Source organism: Miniopterus schreibersii (genome assembly GCF_964146895.1).
Source record: "Miniopterus schreibersii genome assembly, chromosome: 13".
Classification (NCBI taxonomy): Eukaryota; Metazoa; Chordata; class Mammalia; order Chiroptera; family Miniopteridae; genus Miniopterus; species Miniopterus schreibersii.
In genome coordinates, this window is record NC_138113.1 from 2,844,240 (window position 1) to 2,872,129 (window position 27,890).

The following is a 27,890-nucleotide window of genomic DNA, read 5'->3' on the forward strand; positions in this document are numbered from 1 at the left end:
ACCCCGGAGGCCATGCCCAGCCCTGGCTCCAGCCCCTCCTGAGGGTGGCCACAGTGTCAGTGGGGGACTTCTGCCATCAGTACCATGGTGGCCTTCCCTCCCTCCTGGCGCGGGGCGCACATGCCGTGGCCCCCGCCCTAAGTGACTGGACGGGGCCAGAAGCCAGGGTTTTCCGTGCTTAGCGTGGGATTTGTGAACACTGGGGCCCCCCACAGGCCATGGCAGCAGCCTGAGGGAAAGGCAGTGGGCTCTGGGCAGGGTGTCCACACCAGGGTGACCTGTCTGTCTTTCCTTCCAGGGCATGGTCTAGTGGCTCAGACAAGGCCCCGGAACCAGCCGCCGAGGTTCTGATCCCTGCTCAGTCTCCGCCTCCGCTTGGCCTTGGGTAAGTCGCTCTGGATGGGCCTGGGGGCGGGGCGGGACGGGGCGGGTGGAGGCAGCCGTGGGCAGGGCCTGGCGGAGGGCCGTGGGGCCTCAGCCCACCCAGGAGAGCCCGCCTCGGAGGAGCCTGGGGTTGTCTAGGCCCCAGAAGCAGAGCTGCCCCCTTGTCCTCCCCCCCTCCCCCCCAGAAGGAGTCACCTTTTAGCGCTCAGCCGCGGGCAGAGATTTGGACCCGAAACCTGAAGTGTTGGTCCCCGCCTTAGCTTCAGAGGTTGCTGGGAGCCGGTGTGTCTGGGGGGCGGCGAAGAGGAGGGCAGGTGGCGATTGCTGGTTCCACTGGAGGACCCCACAGGCCCGGAGACAGGCGCCCAGCAGACCCTGGGCATGGTTACTGTCACACCCACACAGATACCCACTAGCTGTCCCCCGGGGAGCTGCATCCCCCGGGCCGGGGCCTCCTGTCCTGTCCTGACTTCTCTCCTGTCACCTGCCCACCTTGTGAAAGTGCTCACTGGGTTGGGACCAGAGACCCAGGCTGGGGCCTCCATCTCCAGAGACAGATTAATGGTGGGTCTCTGGGCTTTTCTCCCCAAAGAAAAGAGACACAAGTTCACGTGGAAGGCGCTGCTTTCACTGAAGTTGACCCGTGAACAACTCAGAGGTTAGAGGCTCCCACCCTGTGCAGCCAAAAATCAGTTTATAGTTTTTGACTCCCCACAAACTTAACCACAGTGGTCCCTCAGTATCCACAGGGGATTGGTTCTAGGAACCCCCCACCCCCACCCCATGGATACCAAAATCTGCAGGTGCTCAAGTTTCTTCTATAAAATGGTGTAAAACAATGCAGACAGTCCACCCTGCACATCCTCGGATTCCCAACTGTGGATCAAAATACTGTTTTCAATTCAAAGTTGGTTGACTCCTTGGATGTGAAGCCCAGGGATGCATTGGACCAACCATATATTTATTTAAAAAATCCACGGAAAACGGAGCCGTGCAGTTCAAACCCACACTGTTCAAGGATTAGCTGTAGTGTGATCTTCCACCAGCCCCACTGGAACTGGGAACGGGAGGGAGAAAAGGGGGCTTGGCGTGGCCTGGACATCGCCTGCTTGCTTGTGGCCCAGCTGGAGGCTCAGGGCTGGGAAGGGGCCAGGAGAGCGTGATCCCAACTGACCTCTCCCGGGTGTCGGGCTGGCGCCCCCACAGTGTTGAGTGGTCTGCAGACCCCAGGTGGGCCCCCGGGAGAGCCGCCCGAGCGGCCTTCGGGCGGGGACTGTGGCCGTTTGAGGCAGGCACCAGGAAGGGGAAGCCCCCCCGGACTGTGAGTTGAGGGCTATTTTTAGAGTGACTCAGGATGACTTTGCAGTATCACTTCCTGTGGGTGTCCGGGCCGCCCTCAAGCACAAGGGCAGATCCCGCATGGTGGGCATTGTGGGCAGACGTGCCCGTGCTCACATGCACACTGCGCACGCGTGACGTGGCTTGGCATTGTCACCCGCTGTGGACTCGGGCGTCGGGACCGCCGCGCCCGCCTGCAGGACGCCAGCACTGGGCAGGAGAGCCACTGCCCTCTGGCAGCCCTGAGCCTCTGCTCTGGGGAGGCTTCTGTGAGAGGTGCCATGTGGGTCCGAGTGAGCGAGACCCAGCGAAAAGGAAGGGCACCGTCACTGCCAGTCAGTGCCCCGTGTGGGGACTGAGGGAGGCTGCGCAGTGAAGGAATGAGCGATCAAGCGATGTCCCTGAGGTCCAGCTGCTTTTTGGCGCCTGGGTCAGGGCCCCGAGCCAGGTCAAGCCCACGCCAATCCATGCATCCCAAGGCTTTCGGCACTGTCCCAGGCGCAGGACCCTGACTTTTGGGACAGCCCAGATCCCGTATTTTCTGGGCTAGTGGGTTATGGGATTCTTCCTAGCCAGGCCCTGGGTTGATGGAATGCAGCTCTAGGTTCTCTCGGACCTGGGCCCCAGCCTGAATGCTGGAGTCTGTGGGTTTGTCTTGGAATCTGCCTTCTGTGTCCCCCTCTGCCACCTAGCACCCGAGCCCAGCGCCTGGCTCTGAGCAGGAGCTAACTCGGTGTAGAGAAGAGGGAATTCCTGCCTGGTCTTCCCAACCGACTGCAAGTGCTCTGCACTGTGGTTTTCACTTAGTAGGTGCTCATTAATGTGTATTGATGGACACTTTCTGTGTGTGTTTGTACACTGGTCCCAGCTGTCCCTCAGAGTATAGGGCTCCTGGGGTTGTGGTTTTTAAAAATGGCAAAAGCGCCCGGCTGGCGTGGCTCAGTGGTTGGGCATCAACCTAAGATCCAGGAGGTCGCAGTTCTTCGATTCCCAGTCAGGGCACGTGCCCAGGTTGTGGGCTCCATCCCATGCAGGAGGCAGCCGATCAATGACTCATCATTGATGTTTCTGTCTCTCTCTCCCTCTCCCTTCCTCTCTCTGAAATCAATAAAAGATATATTTAAACATTTTTCTAATAAATAAAAATGGCAAAAGGCAGCTTTTATGAGCTGTCTTCAGTCAGGATTATAAGCACACACACCCTTTAACAACCACTGAAGACTGTAGCTGCCGAGGCCACCAAGGGGCAGCTGGCATGTGGCCATTCTCGGGGCTGGCTTTTTAGCCCGGCTCATGCCTTTCTTAGTGGGAATGACTTACTGTTTTTATTTCTCCCCCAAGACATTAAACATGAATCAAAAAGCATGAGATGATTCACTGGAAGTTTTCTTCCAAGTGTAAGAAAACAGAAGAAAATGTTTTCGGATCTGTGTGCTGAGCCACAAGTGATTCCAGACAGGTGGCCCTCCCTCCAGGGGCTCCCCTCTTGGAGTGGACTTTGCCCTGCGGACAGAGCCAACTGTCAGCAACACAGAACCCAGGGGACCATACATGTCTTCAAAACGCCTCTTAAGTCTAACAACATTTATAATGACATTTCTTTTTTTTTAAATATATCTTTATTGATTTCAGAGAGAGGAAAGGAGAGGGAGAGAGAGAAACATCAATGATGAGAGTCATTGATCGGCTGCCTCCTGCACGCCCCTGACTGGGGACCGAAGCCGCAACCTGGGCATGTGCCCTGATCGGGAATCGAACCACCATCTCCTGGATCCTAGGCCCACGCTTCACCGCTGAGCCACCCCCGGCCGGGCTATAATGACATTTCTTACAGACCGTTTCTATCCAAGACATCTCAGAATTCGGCCAGACCTCAGAGGTTCATTCACTTGGGGCCCATGAATTGAACATGTGGTCATCACTCACGCAGGACCCAGCCGGGTTTAGCTTTTCGCCATCCCCTGGGAAAAGCACTAAGCGAGGGGTCTGCCAACCGAAGTCCAGGGAGAGGGTTGTGAACTCCATCCACTAAGTGAGCGAACTTCTCAGCTCTTGGGGACGCCGCTTCTGGGGACAGACTCAGACCAGTTTGTAGGGCTTGAAGGTGCCTTGGGCCATGTTGTCCAAAGTCATATACTGAGGAGGAAAGTGAGGGACCCAAGAGCACCCAGGCCTCTAACTCCGCTCTGAAGGGAAATGACAGAGGTGGCAATAACAACCATCTTACCTGCTCGCTCCAAACGCCCCTCACGCACCTCCCTCTCCTCCTGAGAAAGAATTCACAGGCATTTTTACACGTGTGTTTGGACTAAGACTTTACAAACTGAAACTGCCCTCAAGGCATTAGACCAAATTCCTAGGGTTTGATGGTATTTTTCCTTCTTTCCCCTCCCTGCCCCTCCCTGATACATTTGTTAATCTGTCCGTTTGTTCCATTCTGATCTGTACTGGCCTCTGCTGTTACATTGTTAGTCCCGTCACTGCTCCGGAAGGTGCCTGGGGAGGTAACAGGCCCAGAGCCGCGTAGCAGGGACAGGAACTTACAGGTGTAGGGGTCTCCCCAGAAACTCGGGCCTGCTAGTCATTGACGCCCAGATGCTGTCCTGGGCTCCCTGCATCCCCAGAAGAAAGTCCAGAGTCCAGAGGCTGGCCCTGCCACCTCTCCCGCTGTGTCCCCCTAACCAGCCGTCCCAGTCACGCAATGCTCTCCACGCGCATACCTCCTCGCACGCAGCGGCTTCCCACTGGAGTGCCCCGTCCGACCCTGGTCCACACGCGAACGTTTCCCCAGATGGCTCAGGCTCCTGCACGCCTTCCTCACGTCAGGGCCCTTTACATCGCCAGGTCCTCGTGCATAAAATACCTTAGTAAGTGTATAGAATGGCTGTGGAATGAATGGATGAATGGAAAACGTGGCCCCTGCTGTTTTCTCTAAGAAGAGAAAATTCCCAGGAGTGAAATCCTGATCGATCCACAGGCTGATGTGATGGGAAGGTCCTCACCCTGAGAGCAAGCCCTCCCCCCCGGGGGGGTCCACGGTGTTCCTTGGCCAACAGCGAGGGGCAACAGCCGTGGAGTCTCGGGCTGCAGCCAGGCCTGGGCAGTGTGAGCTGGCCGGGGGCCCTGCCCTGCTCACCCGCTTTCTTCCATCCTTTCCCTCATTTCCTCTCTGAGGAGCAGGAGTTGGAATTTCACTGACCCCCCCCCCCATGTGTCTGGGCCTCAGGGATGCCAGGCTCTCTGCCCACCCGGGTGGCACACAAATGAGAAGAAAGTGCCGAGAGCGGCCTCAGCCGCCCAGCCTGGCTCTGCTTGATGCTGCGACTAAGCTCATTAAGGATGCCCCGGGGTTATTTTATCATAGAAGCTGTGATAATACCTCTGTGTGTTTGTCCGACGCTTGAAATTCGCCCAAGTCCTTCCACAGCCTTCATTTCTCTTTATCCTTGTGGCTGCAGGTAGGGGCCGTTATTTCCACTTTACCATCAAGGAAACCGAGGCCCAGAGAAGTTAAGACAACCAAGACCATAAATCTGAGGCAGGGGGAGAGGCTGGGGGCGCCCGGGGCTAGGCCACTAACCGGGAGTCCCTTACGTGTGCGGCGGCCACCCCCCACCGCAGCCCTGAGGGACCCTGTAGCTGGGGGGGGGGTGTTCACAGGGAAAGGAGGCCGTGGCCCCCGTTTGGTGAATGGACCCCCACCTCCCCAGGCTGACACGCGCAGGCCTTCTACTCTGCAGACACACTTCCTGAGCCGGTAAATGGGGCCCCAAGTCTGAATTTAAAATGCCCATCCTGGAGCCTCACACCTGAGCCAGAGAGCACTCTGCCGTCCGAATCCCTGACGTTCCTCTCGTGTCCCTAGTCCTGGGAGGGCCATGCTCGCTCACTCATCTGCTCCTCCGTCTGGCTCTGTGCCAGGCCCTGGGGACACAGCCGTGATTTCAGACGCATTCGCTGAGCACTGACTGTGCCGGGCCCTGTGCTGGGCACTGCGGGGACAATGTGAACGAAAGGAGGCAGATGGCCCGCAGATACATCGGCATGGTGCCAAGGGTGGGAAATGCTGTGGAGAGGGCAGGGTGAGGGGCGGGGGCGCGAGGTCCGCTGTGCTGTTTGAGGTGGTTCCGCAGAGGGGTGCCCCCAGGAAGGCTTACCAAGACCTGAAGTTGGGGCGTATGCCTTGCGGATCCCTAGGGGAGGGAAAAGCAGGCCCAGTGGAGGGAGCTGCAAATGCGAAGGCCTGGAGGCTAGAACAGGCTTAGCAGGTTCTCCCACTGGCATGGATGAGGTATTCTCTTTCCTCCAGGAGCTCACAGTCCAGTGAGGGAAAACACAGTAAATGATATAACAGAAGTTGATATAACTAAGTCTTAATAGAAATAGGCAGAAAAAATGCTACTGGAATGCAAAGTACAGAGCAGTTGTAGGGGAGTTGGGAAACGCATCCCTGAGGAGGTGACATTTGGGTTGGGCTTTGGTGCACGAGTAGGAGTTTGCTGGGCGACTGAGGGGAAGAGCCACTTGGATGAACCAGTGTTTTCAAAGGCACAAGACGTGTGGGGGGAGCGACCCACAGGTCCTCTTCCTGTAGCATTAGCCATTTCTGGAAGGGAAAGAACATTCTTTTAGAGGCTTTTCTTTCCTTTTCCCCAGCCTCAACCTCTGGAGAGTGGAAAGGGAGGATGTTGCAAGATGGGGAGGGGATTTCTGTGCCTTGCTTTATCTGCATTCCTCCCTCCCTCCTTTTGCTTTTTTTAAGCTTTGGGGAGTCATGGGGATTTTAAGCTGCTGGGGATGAGCACAGAAGTCAGGAGGGTTTTCAGTTGGATTTCTCAACCACAGGTCACTGGCCTGGAGCCCATCCAGCCGGTAAAACTATGATGATGCAACAGGATTTCAGGAAGGCCTCCGGAAATGGGCTCCCAGGTCTGCAGGTGGAATTTGGATCTAGGCACACCCTGTAACTGTCGGCTCCAGAGGCCTTCCGACCTCTTCCTTCCCCAGATCTCACTCAGGCTTCGCCTGTTCACCCTTAGAAGAGGGGGCGGGCGGCACACGCCCTGCCCCTCGCCTCACACCTGAGTCGGAATCAGACCTGGGATCAGCCTTGTTGCAGCTGGCCTCTAGCAAAGTTCTTGAAGCTGCTGAAAATAGAAACTTGTGGGACTCCACATAACTGTGAAATGCAAACACCATTATCTTTCAGTCTAGGGCACCAAGGAGTCAAGTAAACAGGGGACATTTCTTCCAGCTAGGCTACAGTTAGCACTGGGCCTGCAAACAGACTGCTAATGAAATTGAAGAGTCCCTGTTTGGTGGCCCCAGATCCGTAGTGTCCCAAGGATCACCCAGGGCTGAGCAGCCACTAGAAGTACAATGCCACATACATGTATAACTTTAACTTTCCGAGTAAGCCACATTAAAAAAAGTAAAAAGAGCCCAGCCAGGCATGGCTCAGCTGTTGAGCGTTGACCTAGGATCCAGGAGGTCAGGGTTTGATTCCCGGTCAGGGCACATGCCCGGGTTGCGGGCTGCAGCCGATCAATGACTCTCTCATCATTGGTATTTCTCTCTCTCCCTCTCTCTCTCTCTCTCTCTCTCTCTCTCTTTCCCTTTCTCTCTCTGAAATCAATAAAGATATACTTAAAAAACACATACACACAAAAAAAGGGTAAAAAGAGCCGTAGCTGGTTTGGCTCAGTGGTTAGAGTGTCAGTTCTCCGACTGAAGGGCCCCAGGCTTGATGCCAGGCAAGGGCATGTATCGGTTGCAGGCCCCATCCCTGGCCCAGTTGGGGTGAGTGCGGGAGGCAACCAGTTGGTGTTTCTCTCTCTCCCCCCCTTCCACTCTCTCTCTGAAAAGCAGTGGAAAAAATATCCTCGGGTGGGGATTAAAAAGTAATAAGAAACGGATGAGATGAATGTTACCAGCATGATGAATGGAGCCCACTGTATCTCAAATGGTATCGTTTTTCATCTCACATGTAATCAGGATAGAAAAATTATTCACGAGATATTCTGCATTAATTTCTCATAAAGCCGTCAAAACCCAGTGTGTATTTTACTCTTAGGGCGCACGTACGAATTCAGATCGGCCACATTTTAAGGGCTGGGTAGCTCCGTGGGACTGGTGGTTCCTGTGTTGGACCAACGGAGCTTACAGGTGGGGAGACGGAGGCCGCCAGGTGCGGGGCGGGGCGGGGCCAGGGAGCCGGGGGCGGGGCCAGGGAGCCGGGGGCGGGGCCTCCCGCCGCGCCCTCTAGCGGCGGCCTGGCCGCTCTGCAGCCTGAGCCTGCGCGCCCCCCGCACCTCGCCCCCCGCACCGCGCCCCCGCCAGGACGGACCCTCCTGGGGGCAGCCGCGCTGGACATGCCTCCCGCCAGTCGCTTGGAGGAAGGGACGCGAACGCGGCCAGCCCTCCTGTCCCCTGAGGCGCCTCTGCCCGCTGTCCCCCAGCCAGCCGCCGTCCCTGCCGCGGGGGTCGCCGTGCGCGCAGCGTCCCCGGCCCCCGGCCCCCGCGAGGCCGCCCGCGTGGCCCGGAGCCTGCGGGAGGGTGAAATGAGGCCCTTCCTGTCTTGGGGGGGGCGCGCAGGCCGCCCCGCGAGTGCCCGGGAGTCACGGGCCCACTTCACGGCCCCGTGAAAGCCACGGGGAAGGGGGGCAGGTTGTGGGCGCCCCTGGCCAGGGCGCAGGACGGACACCCGGGAGCGCCCGCCGCGGGCGGGCTCTGCGCCCTGAGACTCGGGCTGGGCGAGGCCACGGTGCCAAGCGCGCGGGGCGCCTCCGCGCCAGAGCAGCAGCCGCACCGCAGGAACGTGCGCTCCCCCGGCCATCGTTTTACCAAGTCCGCCAGGGCGATGGCAGGAAAGCACGTTTTTTTCCATCCATAATTTTTTTTTTAATATATCTTTACTGATTTCAGAGAGTGGAAGGGAGGGAGAGAGAGAGGGACGCATGGATGAGTTGCCTCCCACACATGCCCAGACCGGGCAGGGAGAACCTGCAGCCCAGGGATGTGCTCTTGACCGGGAATCGAACCCAGGACCCTTCAGGGCGCTGGCCGATCACTGATCCACCCGGCCAAGGTTCTATCCATAATTTCTTGACAGTTTTTCTTTAAAATAAAATTAATCTTCTTTGTTTCCTGAACATGTCACTCCTTTTCTCCCAGCCCTTCTCTGCTACGGCTGGATGTGCTAGGCCTGCCCTGCCCTGCCCACCTCCCAGGGTTCAGGGTTGATGGCAGGGCTCTGTGGTCAGGCTCAGGATGGACTAGTGTTCACATCCCAGGTCCATTAGCTGTGGGACCCTGAGCAAGTTGCCTGGCACCCCTGGGCGCCAGTTTCACCCTTTGTGAAATGCTGTGCCCACCCCCGGCTCAGCAGGAGTGCTTGGTGACTTGTGACTGTGGTTAGTTTATTGCTGTTAGTTTATTTGCTGCTGAAATGGACCAGTGCGAGGGACCTGCCTGTGTGCTCAGGCCTGATAAGTGCTTTGAAACAGGACTCGTGCCCGGTGCCTCTGTCCCCCCTGAAACAGCCAGGATGGTGGGAATATAAAATATGTTCTTATTAAATACTTGTTCAGAGTTCATTCAAGATTTCCCACGATGATCACCGTTGGATTATATTCATTCTCTGTGACTATATCATTTTTAATAACAGAAACAGCAGCAGTTGGTAGGGTGGCCAGCTTTTTGCAGAGGACCCCAAATGTACTGTTTTTAGGTCTTGTTTGTGGGGGGCACAAGGGTGGGTCAGTTTCTCCAGAGAATGATCCTCGGGTTTTGTGGGCTGAGGTTGGCGGGCACCCTGCTGGCGCGGGCAAGAGAGCAGGCTGGGGCTCATTTCTGTGTGCAGATTTCCCCTGAACTGTAACTTTGGTGTTGGTTCTTCACCCCGCTTCCTCTGGGCCTGTTGTTCCCCTGCCCAGAGTCTGCCCGCGGGCTCCCCACTTTTGTGATCACCTGACTGCCATGGTGAGGGGCTGCTTGACTGCTGGCACAAACAGCCCAAGTCTCCCTGCTTAATACACTCCAGGTGGGTTTTCTGGTCATGTTCCAGTGCCATGTGACACGGGCGGCGAGCTGTGCTCCACGTAGTCACCCAGGGCCTTAGGTAGCTTCCTTTCCCCAGCTCTGCCATCCACACCCTGTCTCAGCTGGGGGTCCAGGAAAGAGCAGGCGTCTGCTGTGTGCAGAGTGACTTCTCTCCTGTGCACCCACAATGGTACTGATTAGACAGCATCCTTAGGAGCGCTGAGAAAGTGGTGGTCAGGTCAGGAAGCCTGGCCAAGGAAGACTACGGGGTGTGTGCTCTCCGGGGCCTCTTGGGTCCTCCTCCGGGGCTCTGTGTCCAGCCTGCAGGCAGGAGAGTTGCCAAGGGCCAGGCCTGGAGATGGTGGAATCACTGCACCCACATTCCACCTGCCAGAGCTCAGTCCGTGCCCACCAGGCTGTACAGGACTCTGGGCAGTGTGGTCTGGCCGTATGCCAGGAAGGAAAGGAAACAGTGCTGCATAGACCATGCCCCCCACTCCCCACGGGGGTCCTGGAGGGGCTGGGCCAGCTGTGCACAGTGATGGCCCCTTGGGGACCTCTCCAGCCCTGGGCATAGGACACGCAGGGGACGTTTCTCAGCTGGCTCAGGGGCTGTAGACGGTGGGGAGCCAGGCCCTGCCCCCCAGGTCTCCAGCAGAGCCCCTGTCCTGCAGGTGTAGCCACTGCCGGCCGCCATGGGCAAGCAGAACAGCAAGCTGCGGCCCGAGGTGCTGCAGGACCTGCGGGAGAACACGGAGTTCACGGACCACGAGCTGCAGGAGTGGTACAAGGGCTTCCTCAAGGACTGCCCCACCGGCCACCTGACCGTGGACGAGTTCAAGAAGATCTACGCCAACTTCTTCCCCTACGGCGACGCCTCCAAGTTCGCCGAGCACGTCTTCCGCACCTTCGACACCAACGGCGACGGCACCATCGACTTCCGGGAGTTCATCATCGCGCTGAGTGTCACCTCGCGCGGCAAGCTGGAGCAGAAGCTCAAGTGGGCCTTCAGCATGTATGACCTGGACGGCAACGGCTACATCAGCCGCAGCGAGATGCTGGAGATCGTGCAGGTAGGGCGGGCGGGGCTGCCGGCGAGGGCGGGCGTGTTCCCCGGGCATGTGGGCACCTCCGTCCAGGTGGCCGCCTGCTGCTCTCCTGGAAGGGCGCCGCTGTCCCCTGACCGGGGAGGCAGGTGTGAGTGTAAGTCACTCGCTAGCCATGGGGCCCGGCCGGAGCGCGCTGAGCAGTTCGCGTCTCACAGCCCTACAAGGGGGTCATTCTCTGCATTTCACAAAATCAGAGGCTCAGAGAGGAGGTTTCCTGAGAATCAACAGCTGTGAATTACAGTAATTCTGAGGACCCCTAACACTTGCGGAGGGCACCTGCCAAGGCCTTTGTGAGCCCAGGATTTGAATGCCTCAGCCGCCCACAGTGTCCCCGGGAACCTGCCATTATGAAGCAAAGGGAAACGTTAGCGGCCACAGCACGAGCTCGGGCACTGCTCTGGCACCTGTGTCTTCCTCTGCCCTCCTGTCAGCAGCTCTGCCCGCGAGGCTGGTTTCCAGAAAGAACCCGAGTCTTTTTGCTTTACCGGGTGCCTCGGGATGTGACAGCTGGCAGAGAACCACAGAGCTGCTACCCCCGGTGTCCCTTCTGTGCCCCCACTTCTGGAGCCTGCAGGATTCAGGGCTAGAAGTCCTCAGAAGGGGTGTTCTTTCCCTGCGAAGGACCTCGGGGCTAAGCCTGAGCCAAGGGCGTCACACCCTGAGCTAGACCAGCAGCAGTGGCCCGAGGAGTGACCACCCAGTTCCCACGTGGGTCGTCTTCACACAGTGAGAATACACAGCGTAGGTTTCGGGACTCAGGGTCGGTGTCACTCCTGGCTCTTGGCTGTGAGTATTGGCGGGAGTCAGAATCCCCCTTCCCGGAGTCACTTCCCCTAGGCCGTGGGCCAGCCTCACCCTTCTGCAAACGGGCGGCCTGTCACTGGCTCAGCAGATTGACCTGGCCCAAACTCGGAGACATGGGCAGGATCATTCGGAACAGTGAGGGATGGCCATACCTGTCCAAAGGGGATCCGGCTGCTACACCCCCAAACCAAGTGCCCAAACCCTGAGAGTCTCCCCCAGCACCTTCTTTTTTTTTTAATATGTCTTTATTGATTTCATAGAGAGGGAAGGAGAGGGAGAGAGAGATAGTAACATCAATGATGAGAGAGTCATTGATCCGCTGCCTCCTGCAGGCCCCCAAGCCCGCAACCCGGGCATGTGTCCTGACCAGGAATCGAACCCCGATCGCCTGGATCCTGGGTCGACGCTCAACCCCTGAGCCACGCCCGGCCGGGCTCCCCCAGCACCTTCTGATGGCTCCTTGCCTGCTGGCTGGACGCCCAACTGCTCCACCTTTCTCTGAGTGGACAGGTGTTTTTAAATACCTTTCGAGCCCACCCACCAGAGGCCTCAGAGGGTCATGGCCTCGCTCTGCACTGAGGCTGGTGCCAGCCCAGCCCCCAGAGGGTGTCCTGGCCCAGGAAGGTGCAACCCTGTGCCAACAGGCCCCACAGTACATGCTGCCTAAGCCGTGAAGCTAATGGGAGACGGGCGAGGAGGGGAAGGAACAATAGATTCTAGAAACCTCGGGGTCATTCTGCTGGTTTTATTTGTTTATTTTTGTTAATGCCCTGCTTTTAAGATGTAACAATGCTCAGGCTCCTGCTGTTTCAGGAATGAGAGCATCAGTCAGACCACTTCTGCCCAGTCCCACGTGGCACTGCCCCTCCCTGTGGCATGTGACTCTGATGAGCTGCTGGTCAGTGATCTCATCACTGCCCCGTCTCACACACACACTCCCCCTATTGCATGGGGGCACCTGCCTGGGCCAGGGCCCTCGGGTGGCAGCACCCTAAGGAGAAGGCTCCATCCTGCTGGAGAGCCCCGGGCCACCCTGTGCCACCCTGTCTGGGCTGGATATGTGGTTCTCCCCATGGGCTTCAGGGGCTGAGTCTTTTTTTATTCTGAACTGAGGTCTAACAATCACACAGTGAAGTGTTCGCAGCTGACTGTGCAGTGTGAGGGTTTTACAGACGCGGGCCTGTGTCACTACCCCCTTCGGGAGTTACGGGGCGTTCCCAGGCCCCAGAAGGCTCCCCCTCACGCGCCTTCCTGGGCACCATCCCGCCTCCCCCCCCAGATGGCACCCCATCTTCTGACTGGTGCAGTGGGGCTGTTTTTTCTGGTCTTGAACTTCCATCCATGTGTCTGGCTTCCTTTGCCGGACATCCCATCTGAGATGTCCACCGAGCTGTCAGGAGTGTAGGGGACAGTCTTCTGTCCGGGGAGGGCCCTGAAGACCCGTGAGCACCCCAACCTCTCTGAGCTGAGATGTGGGCTGGACAGAAGCTGGCACCTGCCCCATCCGCCCTGGAATGTTCGGGAACCTCTGAGCACACGCCCGTTTGTGCCCCTTTGCAGGCTATTTACAAAATGGTGTCGTCGGTGATGAAGATGCCTGAGGATGAATCCACTCCCGAGAAACGGACGGACAAGATCTTCAGGCAGATGGACACCAACAATGACGGTAGAGCCCCGGGTCCTCCGTGCCTGTGGGCGCCGCTGGGAGGGAAGGCGTGTTTGGGGTGCTCCCCGGCCCCTCCGCAGCTCCTCGGGCCTCCAGCCCACCCCCACCCCCACCCCGCTGTGCTGAGGGAGGGGCCCGGGGCCAGGGTCAGGGAGACCTGGGCTGCGCCCTGGCTCTGTCCTCTCCCGTGTTGCTGCCCCTGAGCCACGGCCGGCAAGCTTCTAAGTTGGGGACAGTATCCGCCCCAGCCGTGTGGGTGCAGCACATGTGCTCGTGGCCCCCCGGCCTGCTGGAGGGGCTGTGCCTTCGGGAGCCCCTCCACCTGAGGCCTGGGGGCATGGCAGCTAACGGTGACACCAGGCGAAGGAGAGAAAGGTAGACCGAGAGCCCCTCGTGTCAGCCAAGCAGCGGGAGCTTCCCCCCTGGGGAGGCGGGGCTGTCTGCTCGCTTCCTCACCCACCCTTAGCCTGGGCATCGCTGTTTGGTCTCCCACGGGGCCAGCCTGCCTGCCCTGCTGGGCGCCCACAGGAGGGTGTCCCTCACGGCGGGGGCCCTGAGTGGGGGCTGTCCCTGAGCTCTGGAAGGTAAGAGCAGGGCACCAGCTAACTCCTGTTTCCTGTCCTCCTACCCACAGGCAAACTGTCCCTGGAAGAGTTCATCAAAGGTGCCAAGAGCGACCCTTCCATCGTCCGGTTGCTACAGTGCGACCCCAGCAGCGCAAGTCAGTTCTGAGGGACCCCGCGTCTGGACAGTGACAGAGAAACACAGGCTTGTCTCGCTGTTTAAGCTTTGCTTGCAAACGTGGATGCCTCCTCAATCGTTCCTGCTCTCCGGGCCGGGCCAGGTGGCCCGTGGCACCTGTCCGGCCTGCAGCCGCGCCTCCCTCCTCCACCTGGCCTCCTACCGCCCCCCCGGCCGCGCCCAGGCGTCCAGGGATGTTCACACGCGGGGCCCGGTGTCCTCGCCTCCAGGGCACGTCCCCGCCTGCGGGGAGCCCCGAGGACACCACCGAGGACACTGGCGGGGCTTTCTGAGGTGGCTCCAGGCCAGCTGATTTATTCTGTGGTTGCAGGTGACTCGTGGATAAGGTGAGGACAGGAAGGAGGGAGAGTAGATGGCACCCTCCCCGTGCATGGCTCCACCTAGCTCGTCGTATTCTCTGACCAAAGCCACTCGCACGTCTGTACTGTGGTCTCCTTTCTCTAATGTAAATTATACGTACGGTGATGTGAAGTGTCACGTGTAGGTCCCGTATTTAACGCCTCGGCCGCCTCTGAAGCGTGGTTCCCCCGTGGCCCGCGGTCCCTCCGAGCCTGGTTCTCCTGTGGTATTTATGCCCTCAGTCTGCCCGTTCCCAGAGGAGATGCATGCGTGCCCGTTGCCGTGGAGACCCTCCCGTCCACACAGAGAACGCGGGCATCTGTGTAAGGTTTGTCCTGTTGATTGGTCCGGCATTTCCTGTATTAAAATGATCCAATAAACGGAATTCTCTGAGTCGTGTGTCGGCCCCCGAGAGCCCCACTCTGCCGCCCGTGGCCCGCGCGCTCGGGAAAGGCGGCTTCGGCGGACCCAGCTGCTGTTTGTAAACTCGGCCCCTCCTGTATCCACGTAGCTGTCACTGTGTCTGTAAATCTCGTGCAGTCTGTTCTTCAATATCTGCTGGATGCCAAGAAACATTGGTGGAAATAAGAGATGACTGTTCTTGGCAGGTTGGACTGGGACACTGCCTCCTGCCTCCCCACCCTGCGGTGTAATTAGCAAGATAGCGGGACAGCACAGACCAGCGAGGACAGGACAGCGGGCCCCAGGGCCCCGGCACAGGCCCGGGGGCAGACCTTGCTCCTCAGCTGCAGCCGTGGAGGCGTCTGGTCCCAGCCGCAGAACCCCCAGCGGAAGGTGCTCCAGCCACGAGGACGTTTGCCCCAAGGCCGTGGGCTTGGCTGACTCAGCAGCTCGGGGGTCCCCGGGTTCCTTCCACCTCCCGCCGCCCCGCCCTCCAGCCTCAGCCAGCTTTTGTCCTCACAGTTGTCTTCTTGGGGTCCCCACAGGGCTGTCACCACTCTGGGCAGTACGGCTGACCCAGGAGCGTCCCACAGGCAGGAAGAGAAGCGGTCCTGTCTCTGTTCTTCCTTGAGGAGAACTTTCTGGAATTCTCCCTCCCCACCAGTCCCAGTTCTCATTGGCCACACCCAGGCCGGGCCTTGGCCAGGAGCACGAGGTCACCCGACTGGTGGGTCAGGATGCCCCCTTGGCTGTGGGACAGCCGCCTCTCCCACAGGGCACCGCACTGGGGAAGGTGGACAGGAGTGGGGTCCTGTTTCCAGGATGGGCACCCACAGTGGCTGGCACACCTGCCCACGGGCCACAAGCCTCTCTGAGCCTCTCCTGCAGGGGGGCGTAAGGAGAAGGCAGGCGATCGGGGTAAGAGGGCTGAGCCTGCGGCTCCAAGCCTAACTCGCCAGGCCGTTGGGGATGGTGGCTGTTTTGTTGATTTTAGAACATTTTAGTATCTTTGAAGACTTCATGCCTCTGAATAGAAACGATGAGCCCATCTGCAAGTGCCTTCTGGGCCTGTGGCACCACCAGGAGCTGGTTGGCGGCGCAGCTCCTGACGTGCCCACAGCCACAGCCTCCGATGGGCAGCACCACCTGGCGGGGTGGGAGGGGGAGCCAGGTGGCTTGGGGGTGGATCCAATTTGCTGCAAAGGCAAGACGGAGCTTTTGACCACTCTGCCTGCTCGAGGAATCTTCCTCCTGCTGAGGGGCTTCGGCTTCACAAAGTGGAGCTGGCACAGGTGAAGTCAGCAGTGCTTGAGGGGAGGGGGGCAGCTTCAGTGCTACAGTGGGGGGCACTGCCCAGCAGACCCAGGTGAGGATGACCCTGTGTAGGATTCTCAAGGGAGACAGCCAGTAGGATTTCTCTCTGAGGTGTGGGATACTGGAGACGGTGGTAAAGGGGCGCTGGGAGCCTTGGGTAGGCGGAGGGTGTTTGTGAAGCAAACACTCTGGAGGATGGGCCTGGGGCGTGGCCAAGCCCGGCACTGCAAGGGGCCAGAGGGTCCACATGGTGAGTGCAGGGTCCTGGGGGGGCAGAGTGGGGCCCTCCCTCCATCACCTGTGGGCTCCTTCCAGCAGCTCCTGGGACTGAGCTGGGGGTAGGCCTTCCTGGGCCGTCTCCAAGGGCCTGCGGGCCACCTGCCCTCCTGCATCCTGACCCAGCCCACTGAGCCCTCCAGGCCTTGGCCAGAGCAGGAGGCCGTTGTCTCCTGGCTGTGAGCTGGGTGTGCCCGCAGCTCGAGCACACATTCCGCGCCCTCACTCCCTCGCTACTTGTGCACACACATCCCCCCAGCATCTCTGTTCTCTGCACATTAGCTTACAGGGGCCTTCATGGTGCACGTGCTCCACCTGCAGGCGGCGAGGAAACAGGCGGGAAGGGACCTGCCCCGCAGACCCGGCACCAACTCCAGCCAGGCCCCTCAGAGCTCACTTGGGACCCAGGACAGAGGCAGAATCAGAACTTGCTGGATCATCTGCCCCAGCTCCCCGCCCCCCCAACAGCGCCCCTTCACTGGGTGTGTGTCTGTGTTTCTGAGGAGGGACCAGTGTATGGTCTGGACTGAGTCTGCAGATGTGGCTCTGTGGGACGGGTCCCGTTTGAAGGGTGTCTGTCCCGTGTGGGGATGTAGGCACACATCCAGGCCTGCGGTGTAGAGAGCCAGTGTGGAGGGTCGGGGCATCTGGCGGGTTGCTCCTGGGGACGTGTGTGAGGCTGTGTTGAGTGCGGCCCTCAAAGCTCATTCCAGGTGGGTGGGGTGGGGGAGGCGAGCCCGTCTCTCCCCGGGGCCTCAGCCAGCCCCCTGGGCTCCTGCCGTCAGCACCCGCCCTGCCCCTGGCCTCGGCCGGAGCTCACAGTGGCCTCCTTGAATATGCTGCCTGGGCCCCAGGCCCCAGAGAGTCCCCACAGGTGAAGCCCTGGTGGAAACCAAGTTCATAACCCAAGGTCACCCCAAGAGAGTCAGCATACAAACCCAGACAGTGATTGATGAGTTTCTGAGCATGGGTTCCTGCGACCCCTCCCTTTCCTGGCCTCCAGCTCCTTACAAGAGGGTCACACTGCCCTCCACGCTGGGAGAGCTCCGCTCCAATCAGGAGGGAGAGAAGAAGAACTGGAGTTTCGGGTTCCCCGCCAGACGCTACTCTGCGCATCTGCCCTGCGCAGCCTCTGGACAGACGACTTTTGTTTTCGTGGTGTCACTCTGAGGGTGGCACTGTTTACCAGCAGTGTTTTCTTGTTACATAAACATGTCAACTGAGTTTAAATCAACTCTCCAGTGGTTGGATTTTATAGAATGAGATGTGTAATAATAACTATAGAATAACTATAGAAATTCTCAGAATCATCAGACTTAGCTGGACACGACCTGAGAGGTCAGCGAATCCAGGTGCTCCCAGGTCAGGTAACACCTCCACCCCTCACATAACATTTTTAAATTATGGTAACATTTAAGAGCTCTCTTTCAAGTATATAACAGTGTTGTTCACTGTAGTGCTGTGTGTACATTAGAACTTACTCCTACCTGAAGTTTCTATCCTTTGACCAACATCCCTCCATTTCCCACCCTCTCCCCCCGGCCACTGGCAACCACCATTCTACTCTGTTCCTACGAGTTCAGTGTTTTCAGATTCCACGCATTATGTGAGGATTTACAATGTTTGTCTTTCTCTGACATTTCACTTAGCATTATTAGTTTTCAGAGAGCCTGTTTCCCATCTTTTTATGGCTGCGAAGCATTCCACGGCCTAGATGTACCACTTTGTCTGTTCACCCACTGACAGTCGCCCGGTTGCTTCCACGCCAGTGCTGCGGGGAGCGCGGGGGCGCAGATGTCTCATGACGGTGGTTTCACTTCCTTCAGACACAACCTAGGAGTGGGGCTGCTGATCACACACTGGCTGTTTTTGAGGAACCACCAAACTTTTCCACAGTGGCCAAACCAACTTACACTCCCCACAGCGTACGAGGAATTGCTTTCCTCCACGCCCTTGCCAACACTCCTCTCGTCTTTTTGGTAACAGAGGGAGCCGACCTCTCACTGTGGTTGTGATCAGCATTTCGTGGCTGATGACGTTGCACCTTCGCATGTACTCGTCGGCCATTTGGTTTTTCTTGTTGTTGAGGTGTACGTGTTCTTTATATTTAGAGACTAACCACTTATCAGACATGTGATCTGCAGTTATTTCCTCATTTATAGGCTGCTCTCTCACTATTTACTTTGCTGTGCAGCAGCATTTTAGTTTGATGCGGTCCCAAAACTCTCATGGTTTCACTATTTGAGAATCTCAGACCTGTTCATGTCTTGCCCACTTTCTATTGGATTGTTCCTTTTTTATCACCTGTTGGAACTCTTTAAATAGAAGAAAATTAGCTTCTTTGTGTCAGTTCGCCCCATTTTCTCTTGTTTTTGACTTCAAATATTTTAAATTTCGTGGTCTAACCTGTTACATTGAATTTTCATCAGAATTGACTGTGGTATGAGCTGGGGACATGCACTTTTCCAGGTGGTTCTGTTGCCCCATTCCCCACCCATGTCTGCATTTTAAGATGCTCCCTGATTCTGGTTAATGCCATTCCTTTTGAAGTCCAAGGCCTGATTTATCAAGGTTTTAGGCTTGGTGTCTAGCTCACGTTTGTGGACAATGCCACTTCCTTTATTTTGAACCTGGGAGTGGGCATCAAGTGCACAGGGAGTGGGGCCGATGGCTAATTGGCATCCTCCCCTCCCCATCTCCAGGAAGAACCTGTTTTCTGTGTGGCTGCTAGAAGCCTTACTATTCATGTCCTGGCAACTAAAGCCAAGGAGACCCATGCCAGTGACAAGCCAGCCCTAGTCCGGCTGGGCAGCTGGGAAGAAGTAACTTGCAGTCACAGCAATGCATCGTCTGCCACGTGGAACCAGGAAGCCCGTCCCCTCAGCTCCTTTGTAAGTGGACTGACGCAGCTGGAGGGCTTCGTTCACTCCTAGACGAATGGAGCCAGGACATCCCCATCTGTGCCACTGCCGCCTTCCCATATCCCGCTAATGAAGCTGGTAAGACCATGTGCACAGTGACTGGCAGCCAGCAGTGGCTTCCTAGAGTGACATCTGGCTTTGATGCCTTCATGGTGCAGCTACTGCAGAGATTCAAAATCCTCACTTGGGGGTTAGGTGGTATGAGAGTCTATGTTTGGGGGGAATAGGAGTCAGAGAAGAAGGTAAAGATCTACAACACAGAATAATTACTAACTTACTAAAATAAGGTGACTGCCAAATGCTGTACTACAGTCCTGACTTGTACTGTGCAACTTGCCCTGGGAGTGATGTCCAGGTAGGAAGGGACTGTCCCTGGTCTCTGCAGGCAGGGTTCTGAGGGCCTTATGCACCTTCCTTGGGCACTGGCTGTGACAGAAGCAGGCCAGTTAGTTAACAAGGGATTCTGGGCACTCCACGTCACAGCCACCTGGGGACATTGAGTGGGCTGAGCCACTAGGGCAGATACTGGCCAGTCAGCAGCAGAAGATGTGGCCTCTCTCATCCATCCTGTTCCTTCTACCTACACAGGGCTGGACCTACTACTCCTTGTGAGAACCCACATCAAACTTTATACAGCACTAAGGTACTTGAGATAAACAAAAAAGGCATGTCCATAGAATTTCAAAATAAAAAAAATTTTCTGTCTTCAGGGAAGTAAAAACATCGATTTTCACTTGTAGAAACACACGTGAGGCAAGCCGTGTGGAACGGACACACTGAAAATTTCCCGACACCCAATTTTCAAGGTACTTTATTGTTAAAACAGGTCACAACACTGAGCCTCTGGCCTGTTCTGCCAACGTACAAGCTACAAATGCTTGCTGGGCAGCTGAGGGGCACTCTTAGTAGCATGTTTGAAAATTGAATAAAAATCCATATAAAACAAATATTCAAAGTTTCCATAGGAACACAGATAAGTGTGACCTCATCGCCTAGGCCTCCCACATTGTTCCATCTGTGCCAGCCCTACTTACAAAGACATTTCCAAATTAGCAATAATTAAGTTAAATGGTCCCCCCAATTCCCTTAAGTCAAGCTACATGCGCATAACAGCTACAAGAATGGCATCTACACATTAATACGCGCGGAAGCGCAGGCCTCCGGGTGGCGTTTCATTCCGCTCTCCCAGGCACAGGACACGGGCAGGGGGCCGACGTCCTGCTCCTCCACCTCGGCGGGGAAGTCGTGGCTCCGGACTTGCTGCATCAGTTGCCTGAGAGAGAGAAGAGGCACATTGAGAAACCCGAGTCACCCGCAATGGGCAGTTCCAGTAACTTATTCATGAGCCTATTTTACTTCCTGGGTTACTAGCAATATCAGGAGGAAGCATATTTCCAAGGCAAGCATTTCTTCAGAGTCATCTTTTTGGTAATAAGGTAACCACAGGTCACATGTGCTCATTAAAATACAGGGTATACCCCAAAAATGTACACACACTTTAACAGCTGATAACTCACTTTTCACTCCTTTTCAGGTTTGACGGATTTGAAATAATGGGTGAAGCCAGACTAAACTTCAAATAAGAAAATGTATCCTAAAGTGCCACTAGACTTTTATGGGGATACACAAAAGGTAAAGTTTACAGCACAAAACCGGCAACTGTGACGACTTGAGCTCACAGATGCTGAACAATGATTCCTGATGTTTGTGATTCCACTGCTTCCCGTTATCAGCAGTGCCTGGGCCACAATGGCCATCAGTTTGAAAACAGGTGTTGACAAAAGATATCATTCATCTCTGTATTCCTTTGACTTTTGAAAATGAATTGTATGCTAATAAACACTGACTTTACAATCATTCAAAGTGTGCATACATTTTTTTTTGGACACCCGATATTCTTGCTACATAGAAATATCTTTTCTAAAATAGTTATAACATCAGGAAAAACGTGAAAATACAAATCATTATTATTGGAGAGATTTTCCCATCCATTTGTATTTTCCAAAATTTCTAGATAATATATTAATATGGGGAGAAAATACACTTTTAAAGAAATTGTATTTAATCCTAAGCAAGACAATTTCTTTCACCTAGAGTAAGATTTTTGAGAGTATGTTTATTAAAGTTGGGGACAGTGAAACAAGGGCGGGCTTAGGACAGAAGCAGCAACAGGAGAAAGCCTAGATGGGACTGAGAAGTCAAAGAAAAGGGGGCCTTGGAGACAGATTCAGGGGGTTAGCCCAGGACGAGATGCTACCGCCCATTGCTCCCCTGCCTGGTTGTAAGTCTTGTGGGACCCTTAGAGTTTAATTAGGAGACCTGTGCTTGGAGGGGAAGAAGAGGGGGAAGGGAAAGGCACCGGGCTCCTGGAAGGGAGAGGGCGCCAAGGTCTCTATTCTTATCAGGCCCATATACACGCACTGTCACTAACCATGTTGGCCCTGACATCACATAGTAGATAGTTGGCCTCTGGAATCCATTGAAAGTAGAAGCAGCAGCAACCGTGTAAGCGCCCATGTTTTCAAAGAGCATCCAGTCCCCCACATGCATCTCGGGCAAGCCGCAGCGCTCCACAATGCGATCAAGGCCGTCACAGGTTGGTCCCCATATGCTGGATGAGTAATACTTCTCATCTGGTTTGGGCCTCTGCATTTGAGAGAAACATACCTAGTTATAGCTGTTATCTAACTAGTTACATCTCACCTCTCGCACAGTATGACAGGAAGGTACCTTCTGCAGAAGAGGTTTCACGTGCGCATGATCATAGAGGATGCAATTAAACGACCCATATACTCCATCATTCACATAATACATAAAGGTTTTCTCGCTCGACTCATCTTCATCTAGAAGGCAGAGTAGTCTCAATTACCACCTCTTGTACCAGCTTTCAGTTATACGTGCAATAAGTTCATCCTTTATACCTACCATCAGAGCCTGTTTGTTCCTTTAATACCAGTTTTTTGGCAATGATGTTAACTGCAAGTGTGAAAGCCGATGCAACAAAGTATCTGCCAGGCTCAGCTATGACGGTCACTCCCAAGTCTGATGGAAAATACTTGTCCAGGGCCGGGTTGATCACACTGGTGATCTACGGGTGAGGCAGACAAGAGCAGTCAACCATCAAGGGGAACCACACAGAGGAGCAAGAGCACAGAGCTCCGTGACGTGACGATGAAGACGCTCAAGCCGCCACGAGCAGAGGGTCTTATCAAGCAACAGCAAAAACAAACATCTCCCTTACAAACCAGCCTGCTGGTGCTGTGGTTTCACGCTGATTCCTCTCTGGGTGCCCTTTTTAAGATGTTATGGGTACGATTTTATCAAAGAATAGTACAAAACAATTTCTTGCTACTTACTAGGGTATCAAAGTGCCCCCAAATATTTTTATCTAGCAAATACATGCCAACAGGCTAAAACTCTGTTACAGTCAACCTCACACAATTTTAACAAATAAGAATGCGAATCTATTTTATAAACTTGAGCTTAACTTCCTAAGTGACTCAACACTTAATTATGTCCTTTATTCACATGTTGTCATTTCACTATAACATTGATGAGCAGCCACTGGAACCGAACATTTGTTTATAATGCCTGTGGTAAAACTGGTTTTGTTAAGTCATTTCATTTAGAGTCACAGGATCTATTGACATAAGTGTGTTCTCTCATTACCACAGCAACGTTTAAGAATCTTAATTGTTTCCCAAGAAGTTTTAGGTAAACTGACTCATAGTTTAGAATATCAAAAGATATTAAGTACAATTTTATATAGCACAAAAGTCACTCATATCACACCAAGACATTTATTTACATGTTTATATAGTCCCTTCTGCTTTTAGTTAAAACCCTTAAGTTCTAAAATATTCCACTAGGGGACCTGCTAAAGTAGCAGCAGCATATTTTAGTTTTGCTATGAATTACCTCTTCAAATTTCAGTTTCACATCTTCAGATCCAGGAAAGCCACCACCAATATCCAGCAGGTACATGTTGAAACCAACCTCAGCCTAAAGTCAAGAAAATTAAGTTAAACAGCTGGATGTATAACAACTCACGTAAAACGTACAATAAGCGGATTTAAGCCTCTGCAATGTGAGATGACTTCTACAAAAGGTTAATTCTAGAACTGAACTAGTTACTTCCCGCCCTGACCCACCTCCCACTTGGGGTTTACATATACTTACTCCCATGTCGAAGACACAGCGGGCATCGGAGATGGCCTGGACGAAGGTCTCAGGATCCGTACAGCCACTTCCCACATGGAAGCTGGGCAGTGAAAAGGAGAACACGCCATTTCTTATTATTCCTGAAGACAACTCTTTACAGTGGGATAAACCCTGTAAAACTTGTATTGTCTGTCATTATACTGGCCTCTCACTGGCCCCACCAATCTCTCACCTGACACCAACGACATCAATGTTTAGCTCTTTTGCTCGTTCCAAAAGAAGCCTGCTGGTTTTGAGTGTGGCTCCAAATTTAACACTGAGACGACAGACTGCTTTGGAATCATCAGTGGCAATCCGCAAAACCAACCTAGAAGCAAGAGGAGCGTATAAGATTTACAGGACAGAAGATGATGGACATGGTTAAAATACAAAGAGAATTCTCGGCTCTGCTCCTCTGTGGTTTTAGTCTAACATGGCTTTTTTAATCACGGGGCTTTATGCTATTTTCTACTTTGTCTTTGACCCATCACACAGACAATTACCTGAAGCACTGAAATCTAATGACTGGAAATTTGAGCTTGTTTGACAATATACAGATCCCATACCCGACCCTGCCCTCACTTGGAGTAACTCACTTTGCCTTTGGATGAGCCCTGGCAACTTTCATCAACTCCACTTCACTGTCGAAAGTCATCATCTGGACTCCATTATTCGCAGCATATTTAATCTGAGACACTTGTTTACAAGGATTTGCATAGATAATCCTCTCCGGAGGCACCCCAAGACTCTGCACCAATTGTATTTCAGTCTGAAAAAGAAGCCATATTACACTATACATACGGAGCTAATATTGAAAGAAACAGAAAAACATGGGAAGTGGTCACATCACAGCTCCCCTCCCTTCTTAGCATCTCCTGCCCAAAAAACACAGCTGAGATTTGCCCGGCCACGTCAGAGTCCTGCTGTGTTTTGCTTACCTTGCTGGCACAGTCAAATCCCGTCCCGATGGCAGCGAGGGTCTTCACTATGGTTCTGCTGTCATTGCATTTGACTGCGTAGAAGGGGGTGACCCGAGGAAGAGCTTTCAGCCATCTCAGGTGTTTCTTTAGAATGTCTCCCAGGTCCGCCACATAGAAGGCATCCTTATCATCCTACGGTCAGAGTGGTCACAGAGACCTTATTAGCGACCCAACGACGCCCCACCACGGCTGCCCTCTTTCAAATGATCCTACCCCTTCTAGGCCAAATTCTCAATTCCCTAGCAAGACACAAGTTCCATCGCACTTCCTTAGGCCCCACTGTAGGTCCCTGCCCAGCTGCCCAGCACTGCCACAGCCACACGGCCAGCATGGGCTTCATACACTTAATACTTACGGAAGAAGAGACTTCATTAATTTTTTGGTCCAGAATGTCCTTGGCAGTAAAGCCCTCATCGAGGAAATGGCAGTCAAACTCTTCATTACTGATGTCGTTCATGGCTTCTGGATGTTCTGAAACTCAGCAAACTGCAAATAGGGTGGAAAAATTTACTCAGAAGCCTTAGTGATACTTAGTAAATCTTAACAAGCTTAACCTGCAACAACCGAGAATACTTACAAGGAAAACTGAGATGGAATTTAAGAAATTGTTGCCAGCTTTTCAGAGGCAGTACTCCAGGAACTCCCAGTCCAGTGGAAGACGGGTGTCCTCTCCGTGCAGCAGTGGAAATGCCCTGATAACATAGATGTCCCATCACCTTAGGAGATTATCAAATGGACACACCAGGCCCTAACTGAGCCCACCCAGGGAGCAGGGCTGCGTAGGCACCTCACAGCTGGCTCTCTGGGCTTGGGAATCCCATTACTCCTGGGTGTAAGTCACATGAATGCATAAACCTCTACAGTATCTGAGGACACCAGACTCAACACCTCAGACTCTTTTCAATGCAACACACTACAATTCCATACACAGTCCTCTACATCTCAACAAGCACTTTAAACTATACACAATCAGTTTGAGTAACTCACAGGCATCATGGAAATGTGTAGGACTCTCAACATACCGAGTGCTCCTAAATTTCCTGAGAATTTCATGAACTAATTTTATTTTCATTTTAAAAAACTGCATCTTCAAATAAACATAATGTTTTATAGTTGTTCTATAAGAACTCAGCATTCTTGGACTAGTGTTGCCAATTAAATGAGCAATTCTGGGAATCCTAAAAGGCACCCTAATATGTGCTTAGCTATAAATGATATTTAAATGAGAGTAACTTCTGGTGAACTTTATGAATAAAAATAAAAACAAACAAGCATAAATAACTTACAAATAAGCAAGAAGCTCGTAATAACCAGAGCCACTGCCTTGGCCTTCATTAAATGTGACAGTGGCAAATGACACTTATCTTAAAATTGCTAATTTAAATCTACTTAATTTCTTCCAGGTAAAGTCTATTTTTCCACTGAGTGATGTACTTCAGGGCCTGCAGCCTACAGGTGGAGGCCAGGCAATGGGTCAAGGCCACAGTTTGCTCTGGCAGGGGCGCTGTGAGACCGAGGGGGACGGGCCTGCCATAAATCCAAACCCATGCACCGCAGAACTTGTGTCAAGACTTCACCTAGTGTGACTTCTTGGCATTGTCAGCCTCCTAAGTCACCCCCTAGGGCAAGGCAATAGATGAAGGCCGGCAAATCCATTTTCTCTATATAAAGAGCCTCTAAAGAGGCTGCAGTGGTGACAGATTGGATTAATTAGGGTCTTGTTAAATATCGCTAAGGCAATGCCCAGGCTTAAAGCAGGAAAGTTTTTCTTTTAAACACATCGCTGCTCACTAGTTGCTTTCCTGATGGTTCCAAGCCCTCTGTGAGTAACTGGCGATGGGGGAACCTGCCCGAGGACACCTAAGTGCAGCTAAGTGACTGAAGGGGGGTGACTGGCACCGGGCAGCGCCCTCCCCCCGGGAGAGCCTCCGCCGCGCCTGGGCAGCGGCAGTCAGGGGACGGGCGACTGCGACAGAAGCTGTGACCGTCGCACGGGCGGCCGACTCCTGCCCAGTTTCAGGTCTGAGCACAGGCCGCCGGTTCTTTGTTCTCCCCGCACTTCCACCAGTTACTTAGGATTCTCGACGCAGTCGGGGCTTGTCTGAAAGCCTCGGGCGGGCGCCCGCGCCCAGCCTGCCCGCACGGGGACCTGCTCCAGGCCTCCTGGAGTCGCCGGAAGGGGCCCGGAACAGCGCGGGCCGGCCGCGGGCAGCGTCACGGCCCGCGGGCCGCCGCAGCCCGGCCCCGCCTCGGGTCCCGGCGCTGCGGGCGGCGCGGAAACCACCGCCAACCGGGCAGGCAGGCGGGATGCCGTCTAAACAAAGCAAACGTCGCGGGCGGGCGGCGGGCGGTCCTCGGAGCCGCCCCGCGCCTCCTGCACCTGCCGCCCGCCCGCCGGCCAAGGGGGTTCAGGGAAAAGCAGCGGTTGAGCGACCAACGGGCCTGGCGGCCGCGTCCGGCTCAGAACCCCGTCGGGGGCCGCAGGGGCGAGGCGCGGGCCCCGCAACCCCGACGCCCCCGGCCCGGGGCACCCAGGGCGGCACGGCCGCGCCGCGGGAGGGCCGGGCCGGCGCCCGCATCCCCGGAGGCCCCGGGCCGGCGGCCGGTTTTGCACCCACGTGTCCCGCGAGTCCGCCGCGGTCAGTCCCGGCCCCGGCCCGGCGCGCACGGACACGTGGCCGCCCGCCCCCCGCGCCCTCTCACCTGGAGCGCGGGCCTCTCACGCCGACCCCATGGAGCCGGGGACGGAGACGCCGCCGCCGCGCGCGCAGGACCGCCGGCCGCCCCCGTCCGCCGCCCGCCCGGCAGCCGCCCGGCGCCTCGCTCCCTCCCGCGGAGGACAGCCGGCCCGGCCCGAGGTGGCGCCGGAGCGCTGGCAGAGGGGACTGACAAAGCCCGACGCGCCGGGCCGCCGCTACTTATAGCGCCGCGCGTGTCGTCATGGAGACGCACCAGCTCAAACCAGCCGCGATCGGTTCCGTCCGGGCGTCCTCGGAGAGAGGGGGCGGAGCGCGGCCGCGGCGGCCAACCGGGGTCCGGCGGAGGGGCGGGGGGCGCGGGCGGCTGAACGTCAGCGTCTCCGAGGGCCGCCCGGTCCGCCCCCGGCCTCGCGCCCCTCTCGGCCCTGCGGCAGGTCCGCGCACGCGCACGCCACCGCAGGCCCCGCCCCCACCGGCAGGTCCGCGCACGCGCGTGCCACCGCAGGCCCCGCCCCCACCGGCAGGTCCGCGCAGGCGCACTCCCCTGCAGGCCCCTCTCCCGCTGCCCGCTTCGCGCAGCACTGTCCCCGCGGCCGCCCCGCGCACGCGCACGCAACCACCGGGGCCCGCGGGCGCTGCGGGCTGTGGGCCGCTCG

The 27,890-nt window shown here is 55.5% G+C and overlaps 2 protein-coding genes across 4 annotated transcripts in view; one reads left to right on the forward strand and one right to left on the reverse strand.

Moving 5' to 3' along the window:
* Positions 1-14,834, forward strand: part of HPCAL1 (hippocalcin like 1) — a 73,277-nt gene extending 58,443 nt beyond the window's left edge. For both annotated transcript variants that reach the window (XM_081156511.1, XM_081156512.1), the window contains exons 2-5: positions 299-385; positions 10,437-10,835; positions 13,236-13,341; positions 13,976-14,834. In XM_081156511.1, the coding sequence (XP_081012637.1) occupies positions 10,458-10,835; positions 13,236-13,341; positions 13,976-14,073 (582 nt within the window). In that variant the 5' untranslated portion in view covers positions 299-385; positions 10,437-10,457 and the 3' untranslated portion in view covers positions 14,074-14,834. The remainder of the gene's footprint in view (positions 1-298; positions 386-10,436; positions 10,836-13,235; positions 13,342-13,975) is intronic.
* Positions 14,835-20,150: 5,316 nt separating this feature from the next.
* ODC1 (ornithine decarboxylase 1) lies at positions 20,151-27,661 on the reverse strand. 2 transcript variants are annotated; one of them, XM_081156392.1, is made up of 12 exons: positions 27,488-27,661; positions 25,113-25,227; positions 24,891-25,021; positions 24,494-24,667; positions 24,152-24,324; positions 23,749-23,883; positions 23,535-23,616; positions 23,274-23,357; positions 22,281-22,443; positions 22,086-22,198; positions 21,787-22,001; positions 20,151-20,628 (listed from the first exon to the last, which is right to left on the reverse strand). In XM_081156392.1, the coding sequence occupies exons 3-12, from the start codon at positions 24,990-24,992 to the stop codon at positions 20,484-20,486; spliced, it is 1,386 nt and encodes a 461-aa protein (XP_081012518.1). In that variant the 5' UTR covers positions 24,993-25,021; positions 25,113-25,227; positions 27,488-27,661; the 3' UTR covers positions 20,151-20,483. The 2 variants fall into 2 exon arrangements, with proteins under 2 accessions (XP_081012518.1, XP_081012517.1); XM_081156391.1 differs by lacking the exon at positions 27,488-27,661 and adding an exon at positions 27,239-27,334.
* Positions 27,662-27,890: the final 229 nt, after the last annotated feature.

Coding starts and splice junctions, on each gene's coding strand:
- ODC1 (XM_081156392.1), bottom strand. CDS start 24,992: ATGAACGACATCAGTAATGAAGAGTTTGACTGCCATTTCCTCGATGAG. Junction 24,325..24,493: donor GATTTGACTGTGCCAGCAAG/GTAAGCAAAACA, acceptor CTTCTTTTTCAG/ACTGAAATACAATTGGTGCA. Junction 23,358..23,534: donor GCTGTGTCTTCGACATGGGA/GTAAGTATATGT, acceptor TCTTGACTTTAG/GCTGAGGTTGGTTTCAACAT.